This window comes from Dama dama, chromosome 11 (assembly GCF_033118175.1).
Source record: "Dama dama isolate Ldn47 chromosome 11, ASM3311817v1, whole genome shotgun sequence".
Taxonomy (NCBI): Eukaryota; Metazoa; Chordata; class Mammalia; order Artiodactyla; family Cervidae; genus Dama; species Dama dama.
The window spans coordinates 2,451,611-2,469,653 of NC_083691.1; the positions used below are offsets into that span (position 1 = coordinate 2,451,611).

The 18,043-nt window shown below is 58.7% G+C and overlaps 1 protein-coding gene across 5 annotated transcripts in view; it reads left to right on the forward strand.

Moving 5' to 3' along the window:
• The window catches only part of SARDH (sarcosine dehydrogenase), a 68,545-nt gene that overhangs the window by 41,893 nt on the left and 8,609 nt on the right, over positions 1–18,043 (forward strand). For 4 of the 5 annotated variants that reach the window (XM_061154209.1, XM_061154206.1, XM_061154204.1 and 1 more), the window contains exons 16-19: positions 708–846; positions 2,313–2,426; positions 3,828–3,975; positions 7,914–8,007. The exons of the other annotated variant lie outside the window; for it this stretch is intronic. In XM_061154209.1, coding sequence (XP_061010192.1) covers positions 708–846; positions 2,313–2,426; positions 3,828–3,975; positions 7,914–8,007 — 495 coding nt within the window. The remainder of the gene's footprint in view (positions 1–707; positions 847–2,312; positions 2,427–3,827; positions 3,976–7,913; positions 8,008–18,043) is intronic. 5 annotated transcript variants of the gene reach the window in all.

The window sequence follows — 18,043 nt, forward strand, 5'->3', positions numbered from 1 at the left end:
TCCTTCTTTCATTCCTGATTTTAGCACTTGGAGTCTTTTCTGATTCTTGGTAAGTTCAGTTAACGATTTGCCAATTTCACTGACCTTTAAAAAAAAACAACTTTCCATTTTGCTGATTTTCTCTATCTCTTGAGACTTTTGTTTATTTCCTTTCTAGTCTTCATTATTTCTTTCCTTCTGCCTGCACTGGGTTTAATTTGCTTTCCTTTTTCTGGTTTCTCCAAGTGGCGTGTGCGGTGACTGACTTGAGAGCCTTTGCAGGTCTAACATCCGGATGAGCAGGGTGCTGCTCCCTCCCGACAGTTTGCATATGTTGTTGTTTCCTCTTCTTTCCTCTCCAAGGGTTCTCTAACCCTCCTGGTGACTTTTTCATTTGATCCACTGGTTTTTAAGGAGTGTGTTGTCTAATTTCACTTATTTGTGAACTTCCCAATTTTCCTTCTGCTACTGATTTCTAATTTGATTCCATTGTGGTCAAAGAACATGTTTTGCATGACCTTCACCCTTTGGCGTGTATCCTCTCACGGCTCCCGTTCTCTCTGGGCCTCCTGCACCGGCCGGGCATCCTTCCCTCTGCCTGAGAAGAACGTGACCGTGCGTTTCTCGCTGGAGGGGAGGAGAGGGTCTTGGAGCCCAGTGCTATGAGGTCTTTGTCGGGGAGGCAGGTCCCGGAGCCCCCACAGCACCCCAACTCTGGAACCTTTCAGATCAAGAAGGAGTGTCTGGCCTGCAGAGGGGCCGCAGCTGTGTTCAACATGTCCTACTTTGGGAAGTTCTACCTGGTGGGCCCGGACGCCAGGAAGGCTGCCGACTGGCTCTTCTCGGCTGACGTCAGCCGGCCCCCAGGTACGGAGCGGGTGGGCCGTGCGCCTCTCCCACCTCAGCACGGCCCCGGCACAGAGACAACGGCAGGCTGACCCTGTCTCTCTGGGCTCACGCAGCTCACGGCTCTGCCCCCCAGCCTGGCCCTGGGCCCCCGCCTCCAGACCCCTCTGCCCTGGTCGCCGAGCCCCAACCAAGGCCCCCTCCACCTTCCTCTGCGTCCTCCACTACCCGCCTCTGACTTTGTTCCAGACAGGATTCGAGGCAACAGGCCCTCAGAATGGTCTCCTGGTGCTGGGGAGCCTGTCCACTCCCCCACCAGGAATGCTTTCCCCATAGCATTTCTAGAATTCAGTGAAAATGCAGGATGCTCACTTACATTTGAATTCGAAATGAAGGATGAATAATCCCGTCGTGTGAGTGTGTCCCAGGCAGTGTTTGGGATCCTCATTTCCCCCTCTTTTTTTATCACCCATGCCCTTAGCATCTTCTCCACTCATCTGCCCACCCCCAAATTCTCCCAGCCCCATCGCTGTTACTTCCTAGCCCTGCTGCACCAAAATACCGCCCTGAGTGGCTTTAAACAACCCACATGTGTTGTCTTAAGAGTCTGAGGCTGTAAGTTCAAAGTCAGGGCCAGAGACCGTGGGATCTGCTGGCTTCCGGCCATGGCCGCCAGTCCACAGCTTTCAGCTACATCACTCCAGCCTCTGCCTCCGCGGTCACGTGGCTGCCACCCTGCATCTTCTTCTTCTAAGGACACCAGTTGTGTTAGATCAGATCCACTCTCATGAGCTCTGGTCTTCTTAACATGATCCCGTCTGCAAAGACCCTATTTCCAGATAAGGTCCATTTTTCAGAGGGACTAGGGGTTAGGACCTCAACACACCATTTGGGGAGACACAGTTCAACCCATTACACCGTGTATCCAGCCAACCCACCCACACACCTCATCACATGCCCCTGCTACTCACCTCCGCTAATCCCGCTCCCCTCATTCATCCTGCCAGCACCCTTCTACCCACCCACCCCCTCCTCCCGTCCATCCCTGCCCCTACCCTCTCCCCACCTCCCCAGTCACCCCCCATCCACCCCATCCATCCATCTTCCATCCACATATTCATGTATTCAGGATTCATGGAGCTTCTGCCATGCCAGGCTTGGCACTTGAGCACCAAAGTGAATGAGATGTAAATCCTGCCCTGAAAGTGTCCCAGCGTGAGGGGGTGGGGGTGGGGGTGGGAGGGATGGGTTGGGAGGAGTCACATTTCAAAAAAAAAAAAGTCTCCTTGACCCTTCCTCCTCCGAGGATGGCAGTGCTTGGTGACCTGCCCGTCCCTCTCTGGGTCATTCAGTCACGGTGGCATCACCAAGCCGAGGAGCCTATCAAGGTCCCCGCAGGAGTCTGGCCAAGGTTGCCCTGCCCTGAGGGGCTGCCCGCCCTGCTGAGCGGCTCCCCTCCCCGCCCGGGGTCTGTCTCCTGCCCGCAGGCTCCACGGTGTACACGTGCATGCTGAACCACCGCGGGGGCACAGAGGGCGACCTGACCGTCAGCCGCCTGGCCCCCGGCTCCCAGGCCTCCCCGCTGGCCCCTGCCTTTGAAGGTGAGAGGGGCCCCGAGGTCCAGCAGCGCCCCGACGGCAGCCTAGCTCGGTGAGGCGGCGGCCAGTGCAGGACTGGCAGGAAGGGCTTCCGAGGCTGCTCTGCAATCCCACCTGTGCCCGCTGTGGTCAGGGCCTGGGAGATCAGAGGTCTTGCTTCAGGCTGAATGCAGCCTTTGTTCGGGTGGTGATGCTGAGCGCTGAGTGCTCGGTGGTTATGCCTTTGAACCTGCCTGTCCTGCGGGGTTTCAGGGCGGCCGCAGCGTGGGTGTGCTCAGCTTGCCTGCCCGGAACAGGGTGAGCCAAGGATAAGGGCATGCCTCCCACGTGGAGGGAGAAGTTACCTCCTTCCGGCCTCTGGCATCTATGCCGAGTCGGCTGTCTCGGTTCCCAAGTAACTCCCAGGCTGAGGGTGGGGGCAGGTCCTTGGAAGGTCCGCAGCTCTGGGCCGAAGCTGACGCCTGGAGCCTTCTGCAGGCCCTCAGCTTCTGCTTGCATGCCTCCTGTGACGGGGAGCTCAGTGTCCATGCTCCTTGTCAGCACGGGTCTGATACCCTGAGCGAGGTCTGCTGCCCATCACTCCAGCTCCCCCCGCCCACACCTTGGCGGCCGTGGGAGCCGTCTGGTCTCTCGTGTGGCAGCCCCTCCCATCCGGGAGGGAGAGCGGGGACCGAGATCCACAGACAGCGGGCAGCACTCCTTTCTCCAGGGACCCAGAGCCGCACGGCCATCTGAGGTCACCCGCCCGGAGCAGTGGCTCTCAGGACACTGGGCGGAGCTGGGCTGCCCTCCGCTCAGCAGTTCCCGGGCGGCGGTGTGGCCCAGTGGCTGCTCCACAGGCCGTGGACTCAGAGCTGGCTACAGGCCAGTCTTCTCGTACGTGGGGCCTCTCTGAACCTCAGTCTCTTTTTTGGAAACCGGAGGGTGCTGACGCGTGTCAGCCTCTGGGGGAGGGTCAGCGGTGCGGTGCCTGGAAAAGTGCCAGCCCCCGAAAGGCCGCTGTAGGGAACCCTGGGATTAGGGCGGGGGCACGGGAAAGTGGAGAGAAACGGGGGCTGGTGAGGATGCTGTCTCAGAGACGGACAGAGGCTTGTCTGAGGTCTCCCAGCACTGGTGGGACGTGGGGTGACGGCGCTGGGGCCCTTACGCTTCCTTGGATCACAGACCCATTGAGAAGGGGGAGGAAGCCTCGGACACGCCCAGAAAATGCTCCCTTGGCATTTTGTCCTGCGGGTGATGAGACCCAGAGCCCCATCGGGAGGGTCCCCCACCTCGGGCCTGGGTGGCTCACGTTCACGGGAGGAGGGCTTGTTTCCTCCTCGGAGGCCTTGGGCCGCCGCTCCCCGCCCTGCCCGCTCCCACCTCCCCGCAGCCCTGATCTGAGTCCCGGCGCCTCTCCCGCAGGCGACGGCTACTACCTGGCCGTGGGCGGGGCCGCGGCCCAGCATAGCTGGTCCCACATCAGCGCCGCGCTGCAGGACCGGAGGTTCCGGTGCCAGCTCATCGACAGCTCCGAGGACCTGGGCCTGCTCAGCGTCCAGGGCCCGGCCAGGTGAGGAGAGGACGGGGGCCCGAGGGCCGGGGTACGCCTCGTCCCTCTGTCTGGGCCCGAGGCAGAACCATTTACTGGTCAAGAATGGGACGCGGTGGCTAGTGAGCTGAATGTGCCAGCGACCCCCAAGAGGCCAACCAGGAAAATGCTTTTCAAAGCCCTGGGATACGGAAAAGCTCTTAATATATGACTCACACTCAACCTTACAGTGAGTCAGTATCTGAGGATTCAGGGGTCGCGGAAGGGCCGGCAGGGGTGTCTCTGGCTGGTTGATGTGGTCTGAGAACTGTGTATGCCATCTCTAAGTGGGCGGAGCCAGACTGGGGTTCCCCGTGCCACCCTGGCTGAGAATGGTGCTCCGCACCAGGAGGACACCGCTCCCCCCTAAGCACCTCCAGCGACTAGGTCTACAGACGGTCATTCGCTCCTTGACTCATCCTGTGAGCGATTACTGAGCTGCGTTCCCACCCACGAGGAGCCGGCTCCCGGAAGGCCCTTGGATGCTGGCTTCTGCCTGGAGCCACGGGACAGTCTGAGGCAATGGATCACCTGAGCATGTGTGCATTTTGGAAAGATCCTCGGGCTGGGCTTCAGAGAAGGGACTGGGTGGGGGAGGTGGTGGAGGACCAGGGGGCAAGAACAGCATGTTAGCATCGACCAGCGGGATGCCTGGGATGCGCCAAAATCTGCTCCATCCTGACCCTAGCCCTCTGAGGTGGTGAGAACTGTTTTCTTTTCTTAGTGTTGAAGAAGAGAGGGCAGCGTGCCTCCAGCCAGGTTATCCCCCAGCTGCTCGCTTAGACGAAGTACAGCTGTGTCCGTGGCTCTCCCTGTCAGCCTGGGGTCATATCAGGGTCCCTGGTCGGTGCCGTCAGACCCCGCCAAAGGGTCTGTTTTCCCTTGGCCTTGGAGCTGGCCAAGCTGACAGTCCCCGGGCTGGGTCCTGGGTGGATGGACGTCCCTCCCGGGCAGAGCTGCAGGTGGCTCTGCGCGTGCCCCACCTTGCCCAGAGGCACACGGCGGACAGGCAGTACATGCTCGCGGAGTCAGAGTTGGTCATGTACCTTATCCATCAAATGCTGGACTTCAGGCTGCTCATGAAAACCAGTATCTGTTAAGGGGACCTTGAAGGAGATACTGGAGGAAATGGGGACTCAAGCCTTGGCACTCTCTGAAGGGACAGTGTCTCAGACAGAGGGAGTGGTAGGTGAAAAGGCCCTGCGGCGGGAGGAAAAGCAGCGAGGGCAGGGCTGTGGGAAAGGATGAGCTCAGAGGGCCACAGAGGCCAGACTCGCAAGTGCAGAGGCTGCTCCTCCAGGAGAGGGGGCTGAGCGGAGGAGGGGTGCGGTTGGACGTGGGCTTTAATGGGGTCTCTGATGCTGGGCCAGAGTGTGGGAGGCGGGCAAGAGCCTCAAGGGCCAGGGGATTGAGGTACTCCAAAGAGGGAGTGATGAGCTGTGTCCGGGTGGTCAGCGGGTCAAGGAAGACAAAGACTAAGCATCAACAGGTGGGTTTGGCGGCCCGGTGGTTCCTGCGGACTTGACGAGGGTCATCTCAGGGATGGCTGGGTGGGGGCATGCTGAGACAGGAGGGGAAGACAGGAATGGGGTGTGTGGAGGGAGGCCGAGCTTGCCGGCTGCAGCAGGAGAACTGGGATGCTGGGATTCTGCAGAAAGATGCATGGACCACGCTTGCCCTGGCCCGGCCTGGGGAAGTGCCCCATTCTGCAGGGCAGGGTCTGCATTTCTCCCCTGGGTGAGCTGACATCCGCATCTCTGGGCTGAACGGAGATTGGGGGTCCTGGACTCCTGAGTGCTAGGCAGTCCCCGGAAGCTTCATTGCCATGGCGACCTTGGAGAGGGACTGGGTTATTTCTGGTGTGGTGGGGAGTGAGTGGGCAGGGGAGGGAGGGGGCGCCAGACAGGCTGATCAAGGTGCGGCCTGCGGGGACAGGCCAGCTCTCCCAGCCTCATTATAAGCTGCTCCAGGAGGGCAGCGAGTGACGGTTGCCAGGGCAGGAAGACGAGTTCCCCTCCTCTGGGTGAGTTCTTAACTTTCTCCTCCAAACTGTTCTTGCTCCTTCAAAAATAACCCGAAGTTTCTTGTATGAATAATAATGTCGCCAGCACTGCCGATAAGGGCTGAACTTTCTGAGCTGTTCCGTGGGAAGCGTTTCATGGCACCCGGACCATGGGAGATGCTGGATGACCTTCCAACCAGTGGAACTTTCAGGAGACAGTTCATAACTGATGGCCCAGTACAGTAGCCTCTAAGCCATATGTTGCCAGCGAGGCCTTGAAAGGTGGCCGGTGAGACAGAATTTTTTGGTTTTAATTAACGGACGCTCAGCAGACCACTCGTGGCTGGTGGAGACAGCCTGGGGGCAGTGGTCACTGTTCCATGATTAATACCCAGGTGCTCGGCTCATGGAGTCTGGCTGACGCCTGCCTCACTGTCCTCATAGGGCCACGAGGGGGCCCAGAGCTAGTTGAGGGGGGACAGTAAACCTGAACCTGGCCTCTGCTCAGAGCCTGTGCCCTCTGGTGCCACCTGCTGCCCACTGGGGGAGGGACAGCCCGTGCCCTGCAGACCTGCGTGCCCAGTTTGGTGCCCGACTGGGGACCCCTGGCCCTGCTGAGTCCAAGTTCCAGCTCCTTCCTCCTTCCCCTGGGGGCAGACAAGGGAGCAGCCCTGGCCCCCGCCGCCCAGGGCTGCAGTGTAGACAGGCTTCTTGAGGACCAGGTGTGTTCTCCAGGGGCGGGCACGCGTGGGTGCCCAGGTGTTACATAAGGATCCTGACACACTCCAGCGGGCTGGGCACCTCGGGCCGGCGTGGGTGGGCAGCTGAAACCGGCACCGTGTGGGGGCGGGGATCATCAGGGTCGGAAGTGTTTCTGGGCATTGGCTGGGACCCTGCGAGGCAGAAATGGGAGTGGATGAGAGCTGTTTGCTGCCGATGGGGAGCTGGCCCAGCAGTGCAAAGCCAGCCCACCTTCCATCAGTCCCATTTACCAAATGCCCTCTCTCTGTGCCAGGCACGTCTGCAGAGGGGGCCCTGTCGGCACGGAGCTCCCGGTTCAGTGGGCAGGTTTGCAACCATGAGAGGTGCCCTGGCAGGAGACATATTAGGGCCACGGGATCAGGCCGTGGGCGTTGACGGGGGACTTGATCCAGACTTAGGAAATCAGGCTGCCAACTGGCTCTTCTCAACTGGGAATCAGGGAGGGCTTCTTATAGAAGGTGACAGATGAGCCAAGACTTGAAGGATGACGGAAGATTCAACAGGGGCCAGGACGCTGGAGGGAACGTGCAATAGTGAACTCGGCCGGCAGGGAGGGAGGCGAGAAGCAAGGCACCCCAGAAGTGAGGGCTTCCACGGACACTGGGAGGTCTCAGGCGAACCATCAAGCGTGGGGGTCAGACTCTTCCGGGCACAGTCGGGCAGAGGGCTGAGGAGAGAGGCCCCTGCCCTTGGGGGGGCTTTGGCAGGTGGGGCGTTAACCGCTTAGACAGCTGCCCCAGGCCTGGGTTCCCCATCTGAGAAAGGAGACCCAGGGCTTGGCTTTTTCTGTCACTGTTTCTGATGAAGGTGCCTTTTTTTTTTTTTTTTTAATTTGAAAAATTTTTCTTGGCCATGGTGCCTGGTATTTGAGATCTTAGCTCCCCGACTGGGGATCAAACCCACACCCCCTGCAGCGGAAGTACAGAGTCCTAGCCACTGGACGGCCAGGGCAGTCCCGAAGGCGCCTTTCTCGTGTGACTGGATCTTTGCACATCTCCGTCTCAGTGCGCTTTTATTAACAGCATGTTTGCTGTCGGTCTGCCCCGTGAGGACAGGACCTCGGCCTCAGAGCCTTCCCAGCCCGGGGCGTGCACCCAGCCGGGCTTGGCAGGTGTGTGTTGCCCTACTTACTGACCAGCCTTGTCCTTGCTCACAGCCGGGCCATTCTCCAGGAGGTGCTGGAGGCCGACCTGAGCGACGAGGCCTTCCCCTTCTCCACCCACAAGCTGGTGAGAGCCGCCGGGCACCTGGTAGGTAGCAGCTGCCCAGGGGCCCCCGGGCTGTGGGTGGCAGCAGCAGCGTGCGGCCCGGGGACAAACCCGGGGCCTGGGAGTCTTGTGCCCTTGGGCAGGTTCTGGATCTCCCTGGGCCCAGCTTCCCTGCAGTAAAGTGGGGGTCCAGACGGTCATGCCCACCAGCTGTTAGGGCCTCGGAGGAGGAGTGGGGGTCCAAGTTGGTGCCTGGCACACGTCGGGGGCCTGGTCCCAAGCTTCTGCCTCAGCCTTGCTGCCTCTGCGGCTGCCTGCCGTCTCCACCTCTCAGGCGTGGGGCACACCCTCCCGCATCAGCATGTTCCCTGCGCCTCCTTGCGGGGCTCGGGGCTGGGGACAGTGGTCATTGCTGCTGCTCCTGAGGCCTGTGTGTCCTGAGCAGAGAGCTGGTTTTCCTGACTGTCCCCCCTCCCCCGGCACTGTGGGAGGGGGCACGGACTGCTCGGGGTGCCCTGCCAGGCCCGTGGGCAGCACCCTTGCCCATCTCCCAGCTCAGAAAGTCGGGTCCCGGGGCCAGAAGCTTCTGAGACTGTGGACAGCTCCAGTGGACCCGCCATCCTCCGAGACCCTGGGCCAGGTCCAGGGTCCAGTTCTGGTCAGCGAGCACGTCCTACTCCTGGACTTTGGTCTCCTTTTTGGAAAATAAGTGTCACGATTTCCACTCTGACTTCTTGGGGCCGAGGTGAGGAGCAGGCAGTCAAAGTAACGTCAGCCGCTGTCGGCCAAGGGCTCACACGTCTCTGGCTTCACCGTCCCGGCGGCGTGAAGCTTCTCTCAGGGCTTCTGAGCCCTATGTGATCAACTACGTTGAGGAGGGGATATTCGGGGCGGGGGGCTTTGCAGCATGTGGAGCGGCAGGCCCGGCCTGCACCCCCTGGACGCCAGGAGCACCCCAGACGTGGCCGCACGTTCCCAGGGCAGGAGCCCCGTGGTGGGGCGGGCAGCACTGCTCCGTGACGGCCCTGTTAGAGGTGTGCCGTCACCCTGGAGGTGGTCACGGCCACATGTGTTGAACGAGGTCTTCCGGCAGCTCCTGATGTAGGAAATGTTACCCCCAGGACAGGTGCTTCCCCAACCTGAGTGGAGAAGTCGGATGGACTGCCCAGGCCCCCCCAGCTAATGGAACATAAAAAAACCGTGTGACTATGTGTCAATAACACAGACAAGGCCGTAAGGAGACAGGGGGTGGACAGACAGCCGGATTTGAGGGCACCCCCGCTTTTACCCTCCTCGCGTTCATCTGGGAGCTTGCGGGGAGGCGCCGAGGAAGGTTCCAGATCCTGGCCTGCAGAGGGGCGGGAGGTCACGCAGTCTGGGTCCCGTTAGCAAGTAAACAGTGTCTCGCTGACGTCAGCAAGGAGGCTGCCAGGAGGAGGCAGATAAAGGCGCTCTGCTCTGCCTGCGCTCTCGGAGGCCGCGCTGGGGGCAGGAAGCGGGGCTGTCTCTGTCTAGCTCGCTTCCTGCCTCCTGGGTGTAGCGCTGCCTGCCAGGACCAGAGAGGGTGTGCATCTTGCGAACACAGCACAGCTCCGCCCCAGGCCACCGTGGCCGCGGGCCTGCCCAGAGGGCAGCTCGGGCCCTCTCGGCCCCCCGTGGGGTGGGGGGTCTGTGCAGTGCCCCCCACTCGGGAGTAGGGGTTCTGACCTGGGATGTGGGGCGGGGTGGGGGGGGCAGCTGGCGTGGCTCAGCCTGTGTGTGGTTCGGGGATTCGTGTGGAAGAGGAGCAGGTGGGAAGGCCGCCCCTCCAGCTGAGGGCCACTCCAGGGAGGCGCTGGGGGCTTGGGCTGGGACAACGGGCTCCAGCTGCCTCCCCACACCCACCCCGGGGGGCGGGGGGCAGCCCTTCCTGGCCCTGGCTGCCTCCCCAGGCCTGGCCCACGGCTGTCTGGCTGCACATTGGCCTCTGGGGCCTGGGAGCCGGGCTGGGCCAGTGGAAGCAGAGGCCAGACTGCAGGGTGAAGCCTGTTCTGGGTCGACAGGCACAAGGTGGGGGCCACAGGGTGCTCGGGGGCAGAAGTGGGGAGCAGAAAGTCCGCAGGCTGCTTCTCTCCGCTGCCTCCCCCCACCCCCCAGCAGCTGGCTCAGTGGTTCTGTCGCAAGCACCTCACTGCTTGCCCCATTTCCAGCTGCTGTGTGGGGCCTGGGTGCAGACCTCATCCTGGCGCGACCCCTTTGGGTGCCCCCTTGACCTCACTGAGCCTGCCCTTTCTCGCCGGCCCCTGAGGGTCTGGCCAAAGAGTTGACGGGCATCAGTGTCTCACTGTAAATACCGGGAACGTTCATAAGACATGAGCAAGTTAACGAGAACTCCTCCAGTTCCACCGGAGAGAAAGCCCGAGGTGAACAGAATGTTTCCTTCCGCCGTCTGTCCTTTACCTCTGCCTGTAAATTCTAAAACAGAAGCAGGATCGTCCCACAAACTGTACGCAGTTCGTGCACTCGGCTTCTCTTAGGACACTGTGGGGATAGTTTTCTTGTTCCTCGAAATACCGCCTGAGATTGAAATGCTAGCGTTGCCCTCTCTAGGGCCGGATGCAGGCCACTTGGTCGGGCCACTTCTTCTCCTTGGAATTGCTTTGTGACGGGCTCCCCATGGCGGTGGGCCTGTTATGACTTTGACTATTGACCTGGACATGTTGCTCAGAACCAGGACCCAGAAGCAGAGGTGTCCCAGGGTCACGGCCCCAGCCTTCCGGGCCGAGCAGCAGTCCTGCAGGATTTTCTGCCTCCCTTCTGGGGGAAGATGGGAGAGACGCTCTCCAGGCACGGCCCAGCCCACCGGCTCACACTCAGCCAGCGTGGGTGCCCGGCTGAGTTCTGGCCTTCCCTTCTAAAGTGCAGGGTCTCTCCCAGGGCTGAGCAGCAGCCGCCCCTGGAGTTAGCTCTGGGCATGTTGGCTGGGAGCCCACCACGACGGGGGCTCGTCAGGCTCACAGCCTGGCTGGTCTTGGGGGCAGGAAGGATGCTGCAGCCCCAGCCCAGCCTGCACTGGCCCCCAGGCCTGGGTGGAGAGAGGCCGCAGCCCCTCCCGCGAGCCGACAGGGAGTGAGGGGGTCCCGGGAGCACGTGTAAGGGGGGGATTCCAGTCTTGCCTTGGCGACTGCACCTCCCCCTGAGGCCCCACCGGTGGGGCTCTGGTCCCGTGGTATCGATGTTTTGACCTCGCGGTGGCCAGGGCCACAAGTTCCCAGATGGTCCCAGAGGGTGGTGTGAAGGCCTCCCCATCCACCGGCCTGCAAGACGGCGGCCAGCGGGACTCAGGCCGCGGGAGCTGGGCTGGCCGCTGCCCCGGCCCCGCCTGAGGCAGCCTCACAGGCAGACGGGGAGCTGGGAGCCGGGTGGGCCCGGGATCTGGGGGTCCAGGACACAGTCCTGTCTGGGCCCAGCAGAGCTGGGGGCCAGCAGGCCTGGCTTCTGGTCCTACCCCCAGGAGCCCCCTTTCTGGGGTCAGTTTCCCCATCTGTCACACACAGCCGTCAGTGTCTTTGAGCTGTCCTGTAAGTCTGTCCAGATGTCCTGAGTGCTCTGGATCCAGGGGGAATTTCATGTTCTCCTAAATAACATCAACATGTGTTGACACCAGTTCCATCAATGTTGAGATGCTGGGGCGGGAGTTCAGGGCCAAGTCTTTATGGGAGATAATTGGTCGCCAGCCAACCAGCTGCGGGAGAGGAATGTGTGTGTCTGAGTCATCGGCCAGACCTCCGGGTCACAAGGGATGCGCGGGACGATGAGGGTCAGAGCCCAGAACCACAGATCCCGCCCAAGGGTGGGTGAGCGGGACCCCGCTGCTGCCCGTGAAGACCCACCCTCACGGCAAAGGCCCAGGTGGGCGACCGTGGCTGAGCGGTGCCACCAGGCGCGCCATGTCCTAAGCAGAGCAGCGCCGTTGTTTTGCAGCAATTCTGAGATGCTTGGACGGGCCCCAGGCTTCCAAGATCCTCACATTCCTGTCGGAAGAACCGGGCGGGAGCTGTCCCCTCGGCTGCCAGCTGACCAGATGTCCTCAAGGCCAGCGAGGTTTCCAGTGTAGATCTGCTCTCGGCCTGGTTCTCAGGGAAGACACGGTGTCCCTGAGCCTCAGCCGAGGACGGGGGCCCCTCTGGAAAGCAGCAGGTGCTGGGCTTGAAGCTCATCTTGAGGCCACGTGATAAAGCAATTTTCTTCTGAAAATTAATTTCGGGTCAAAAGGAAATTGCATTTCTTTTCCTGACTGTGTGTGTCTTACTATTCGGATTCCATTAGTCCAGGGTGGACTGTTCTCCCCCGCTGCATGCCTTGTACAGAGGCGGGAGGCCCGTAGCTTCATAGAGCCTGGGTTTGCCAACTAGGTTTTAGCCATTGCCTGAAAAGTCGCTTTGCACGATTTGTGCGAATTCACTACAGCCCTGGAGAGACAGAGTGTGTGTAGTCGAGAAGGACATGGTGGCCAAGGCCACTATGCAGGGCTATCTGGTGGGGACGGTGACAGCTTCTTGCCATCGAAGTGTAAGGACAGGGTGTGGCTGGAATGAGGTTGGGGGCTCTGAGGCACCCCAAGAGTGTGCTTCAGAGATTCTGGAAGTTCCTCCAGGGCAGAACCTTTTTCTGCAAGGATATTCTGACCCTGCAGTCCCTGCCTGTCTGTAGGTGCAGGTGGGGTCTTTCTGGGGGTGCCCCATACTGTTTACCTTCTGATCCTCAGAGATGGCCAAGTTTGTGAAGTATGGTTTGAGCGTCACACCTTTTTTTAAAGATGTATCTATTTATGTATTGTCTGTGCTGGGTCTTCATTGCTGTGTGCGGGCTTTTTCTAGTCGCGATGAGCAGGGGTGCCTCTCTAGTTGCGGGACACCATCCCTGCAGTGGCTTCTCATGTTGTGGAGCGCAGGCTCTAAGGCATGCAGGCTCAGTAGTTGGGGCTCACAGGCTTCGTTGCTCTGCCGCCTGTGGAATTCTCCTGGATAGGGGATGAACCCGTGTCCCCTGAATTGGCAAGCAGATTTTTAACTACCGGACCACCAAGGAAGTATCACACCTTTTATTTATTATTATTCTTGGAAAATTGGTTTCCACTCACTATACCCTACCAACACTACCACCATCACCATCACCACCACCACCACCATCACCATCACCATCACCATCACCACCATCACCATCACCATCACCATCACCACCATCATCACCATCACCACCATCACCATCACCATCACCACCACCATCACCTTCACCACCACCATCACCACCACCATCACCATCACCACCATCACCACCACCACCACCACCATCACCACACTCACCATCACCACCATCACCATCACCACCACCATCACCATCACCATCACCACCATCACCACCACCACCATCACCATCACCACCATCACCATCACCACCACATCACCATCACCACCACCATCACCACCACCACCATCACCATCACCACCACCATCACCTTCACCATCACCATCACCACCACCATCACCACCATCACCATCACCATAACCACCATCACCATCACCACCACCACCATCACCATCACCACCATCACCACCACCATCACCATCACCACCATCACCATCACCATCACCACCATCACCATCATCACCATCACCATCACCACCACCATCACCACCATCACCACCATCACCATCACCATAACCACCATCACCATCACCACCACCACCATCACCATCACCACCATTACCACCACCATCACCATCACCATAACCACCATCACCATCACCACCACCACCATCACCACCATTACCACCACCATCACCATCACCACCATCACCACCACCACCATCACCATCACCATCACCACCATCACCACCATCACCATCACCACCACCATCACCTTCACCATCACCATCACCACCACCATCACCACCATCACCATCACCATAACCACCATCACCATCACCACCACCACCATCACCACCACCACCACCACCATCACCACCATCACCACCACCACCACCATCACCACCACCATCACCATCATCACCATCACCACCACCATCACCATCACCACCATCACCATTGCCACCACCATCACCACCGTCACCACCACCACCATCACCACCACCACCACCATCACCATCACCACCACCATCACCATCATCACCATCACCACCATCACCACCACCATCACCATCACCACCATCACCATCACCATCACCACCACCATCACCATCACCACCACCACCACCATCACCATCACCACCACCACCATCACCACCATCACCATCACCACCACATCACCATCACCACCACCATCACCACCACCACCATCACCATCACCACCACCATCACCACCACCACCATCACCACCACCACCATCACCACCACCACCACCATCACCATCACCATCACCACCACCACCACCATCACCACCACCACCACCATCACCACCATCACCACCAACACCAACACCATCACCACCATCACCACCACCATCACCACCATTACCATTATCCTCACTAACCACTACCATCACCATATCTTTACCACCATCATTACCATTACCTCTATTATCCCCAGAAGCACCTTCACCAGAACTGCCAGCAAGCCTGCACACTAGCCCTCTGGACCAGACGGCAGGGAGAGATTGCACATTGACATAGAAGGATGTTTTTGGAGTCAAGAGTGTCTCGGGTTGTTCAGAGGATTTGAAAAATGAAGATCCTTTAAGTCTTACCACCAGCTGAATTCCCCACTCTTCTGTGGGTTCGGGGCCCCAGGCCCCTGCAGGGGGCTGCAATGTGCCCAGATCCCTGTCTATCCCTTGCCTTGGGGGCCCTAGGATCCTCATTTATTTAAAGGGATGGCTAAGTTTGGATGATGTGCCTGGTGAGTCAGGGGTGCTGTTACACAACCAAACTCCCCAGAAGCGTGTAAAACCTCCATGAGCTAATGTGATTTGAGACGGGTGGACATACAGGCTTGTGTCTGTGTCTGTGGACACATCTGCTCAAGCCCTCTTGTGGCATCTGCCCAGGGAGGCGGCCCCAGGCTGGTTCTGATGTCATCTGTGGCCAGAGCACCCACCCCACGGGAGCCACGTGGACTGTCCTGCCCAGGGCGCACACGTGGCCTGTGAACCAAGCCAGGATGTGGACCCAGCACCACCACCCCCATTCCTGTCCCCCCCATGGAGAGCTGGCAGGAATTTCAGGAAGCCCCCAAATCCATCTTGCTAGAGTGTATTCGCTGCCCCCAGAATAATCCAGTGAGTCAGTCGAGGCTAGGGCGGGAGTGTGGAGAGCTTACAGCGTGGAGCGCCTGCTCTGACTTACTGGCTGTGAGTCCTCTGAACATGCTGGAAAGTGCTCCTTCCAGCTCGTGAGAGCTGATGGCTAAAGCTGGAGGAAAATTGGCAGGTGGTGGTTAAACCACTGGCAGCTTGAAATCAACCGTGGTAGGACTGTTCACCCCGCAGAGAGGGGTAAACGCTGCGAAACAACCCCTGCCTCCCGAGAGCTGGTGGTCAAACATCTTCCAGGACATCACTGGGCCTTGGGCAGGTGGCCTGACCTCCCTGAGCTCCCACTTCCTCATCTGTAAAATGCACGTGCCAGCAGCTCCCGCCTCGCCAAGCAGCCGGGGGCCCCGGGCTGACAGTTCTGTTGACCGCTCCCAAGGCTCTGTGAACCCTATTCCCACCCAGGATTTGCAAAGCAGACTCAGAGGGATCTCAGTCAACGGGGATGTGACGTTTGTGGCTCAGATTTAAACCGAGTAAGTACGTGGCACCCCAGCCCACGCTCTCAGCCAGCACGGCGCCCACTCTGGGGGGCGGCTGGCCCTCACCGCCCCGTGTCAGGTGTGAATGCCAGGATGGCCAGGCAGCACCCTGAGGACTGAGGAGGGCCCGGATCCTGGGGTGATGCAGGGGCCCCCCCGCGATGTTGGAACACAGGTGTTTGTGGAAAGTGTGGCTAGAAGCTTCATCTTGCTGGGTTTGCCACCTGCGTCTGGGGCAGGAGACTCCGTGTGGAATGACAGACATTACTGACCAGCGACGTGTGCAGAGCCCTGGGGCTGGGGGCTCAGAGGCATCTGATACTTGTGTTCCGGATTCCATCCTTGTCCTTACAAGGCAGATAAGCTTTAAGGCTGCTGCAGCCAAGGCTGATGCACACACAGCTCCGTCCATGTGGGGGAGAGCGCTCCCTCACCGCGTCTCGCTGACCATCTCAGTTGCCACCTAGAGTGAAGCAGGTGACAGGCAGAGGGGACAATCCTCTCTCAGCAGCGGGGACCCCTAGCCTCCTGCATAACTCCCTCCAGGGCCTCACAGGTCCTGGGTGGAGGGGCCTGAAACCCAGAATCTTCCTAAAGGAGAGGATGCTGTTGTTGTTCGGTCGCTAAGTCGTGTCAGACTCTTTGCGGCTCCACGGGCTGCAGCACGCCAGGCTCCCCTGTCCTTCACTAATTCCCAGAGTTTCCTCAAATTCATGTCTATTGAATCAATGATGCTATCTAATCATCTCATCCTCTGCCGTCCCCTTCTCCTCCCGCCCCCAGTCTTTCCCAGCCTTAGGGTTTTTTCCAGTGAGTCAGCCCTTCACATCAGGTGGCCAAAGTATTGAACTTAAAGCTTCAACATCAGTCCTTCCAATGAGGAGAGGGTCTCTGAGCAAATTCAGACTGGAGAAGACCCGCACAGCAGGAGTGCTGCTCGCGCAGATGTTTGGGGCTTGACGGGCCTGCCTCCCCACCCCCAGCATGGTCTCTGTTCATCGAGGGGTCCCATCGGGTCTCTGTTCCCCAGCCCAGGAGTCTGAGCCTCAGAGGGGGCTCCTGCTAGCTTTAGAAGCAGTTCGTTCCTCTGTGGGTCACCCGGCCACTGGAAAGATGGGCCCTGGGCAAGCCCTGGTGATTCCTGAGTGGTCACCCAGCAGAGCCGAGCAGAGAAGGGCCTTGCTCCCAGCAGGACCTCGCACAACGCCCTGCTCCAGCTGCCTATTGTCTGCTGCTGCCCGGGAGGTGCGGGGCCAGACCAGCTCCTTGTTCCACCCTTCAGCTCTTTTGCATATACACCCAGACGTGGGATTGCTGGACATACGGTAGTTCTATTTTTAGTTTTCCGAGAAATCACCATACTGTTTTTCCTAACAGTTGCACCATTTTGCATTCCCCCAACTGCGCCCAAGGGTTCCGATTCCTTCATATTCCTGCCAACACTGATTATTTTCTGTTTTCTTTGAAATGCTAATGGCTTAGAAGTCATATCTCATTGTGGTTTTGATTGACGTTTCTCTAATGTTTCGTGACATTGACCATCTTCTCATATGCTTGTTGGCCATTTGTAGATCTTTGGTAAAATGTCTATTCAAGTTCTTAATTCATTTCTTAATCGGGTTGCTTTGTTTTTGTTGAATTGTAGGTGTTCTTTATATATTCTGGATGCTAACCCCTTATCAGATACAGGACTTTTGAATGTTTTCTCCAATTCTGTAGGTTGACTTTTCACTGTGGGTTGCATCCTTTGAAGCACAGAAGCTTTTACATTTGCTGGAATCCCGTTTAGCTCATTTTGCTCTTTGCTGCCTTTGCCTCTGGTATCATATCTGGGAAATCATTGTCAAGTCCAGAGTCATGAAGCTTTCCTCTGTATTGTCTTCTAGGGTTTTCACAGTCTGCAGGCTCGCATTTGGGCTTTAACTCGGTTTGAGTTAACATGCATGTATGGTGTATGTGGTAGAAGAGAAGGTTCAGTTTGCCGATCACTGTCCTTACCCCATGGAACAGTCATGGCATGCAGGCTTGTGTGCACGCTCAGTTGTGTCCAACTCTTTGTGGCCCCTTGGACTGTAGCCTGCCAGGCTCCAATGTCCACGGGATTTTCCCAGGCAAGAATAGTGGAGTGGGTCGCTATTTCTTCCTCCAAGGGATTTTCCCCACTCGGGGACTGAACCTCCGTTTCCTGCATTGGCAGGCAGACTCTACCACTGAGCTGCCGGGGAAGTCCCAATGGTCTTAGATTCCTTGTTAAAGGTCACTAGGTATTTACATGAGGGTTTGTTTC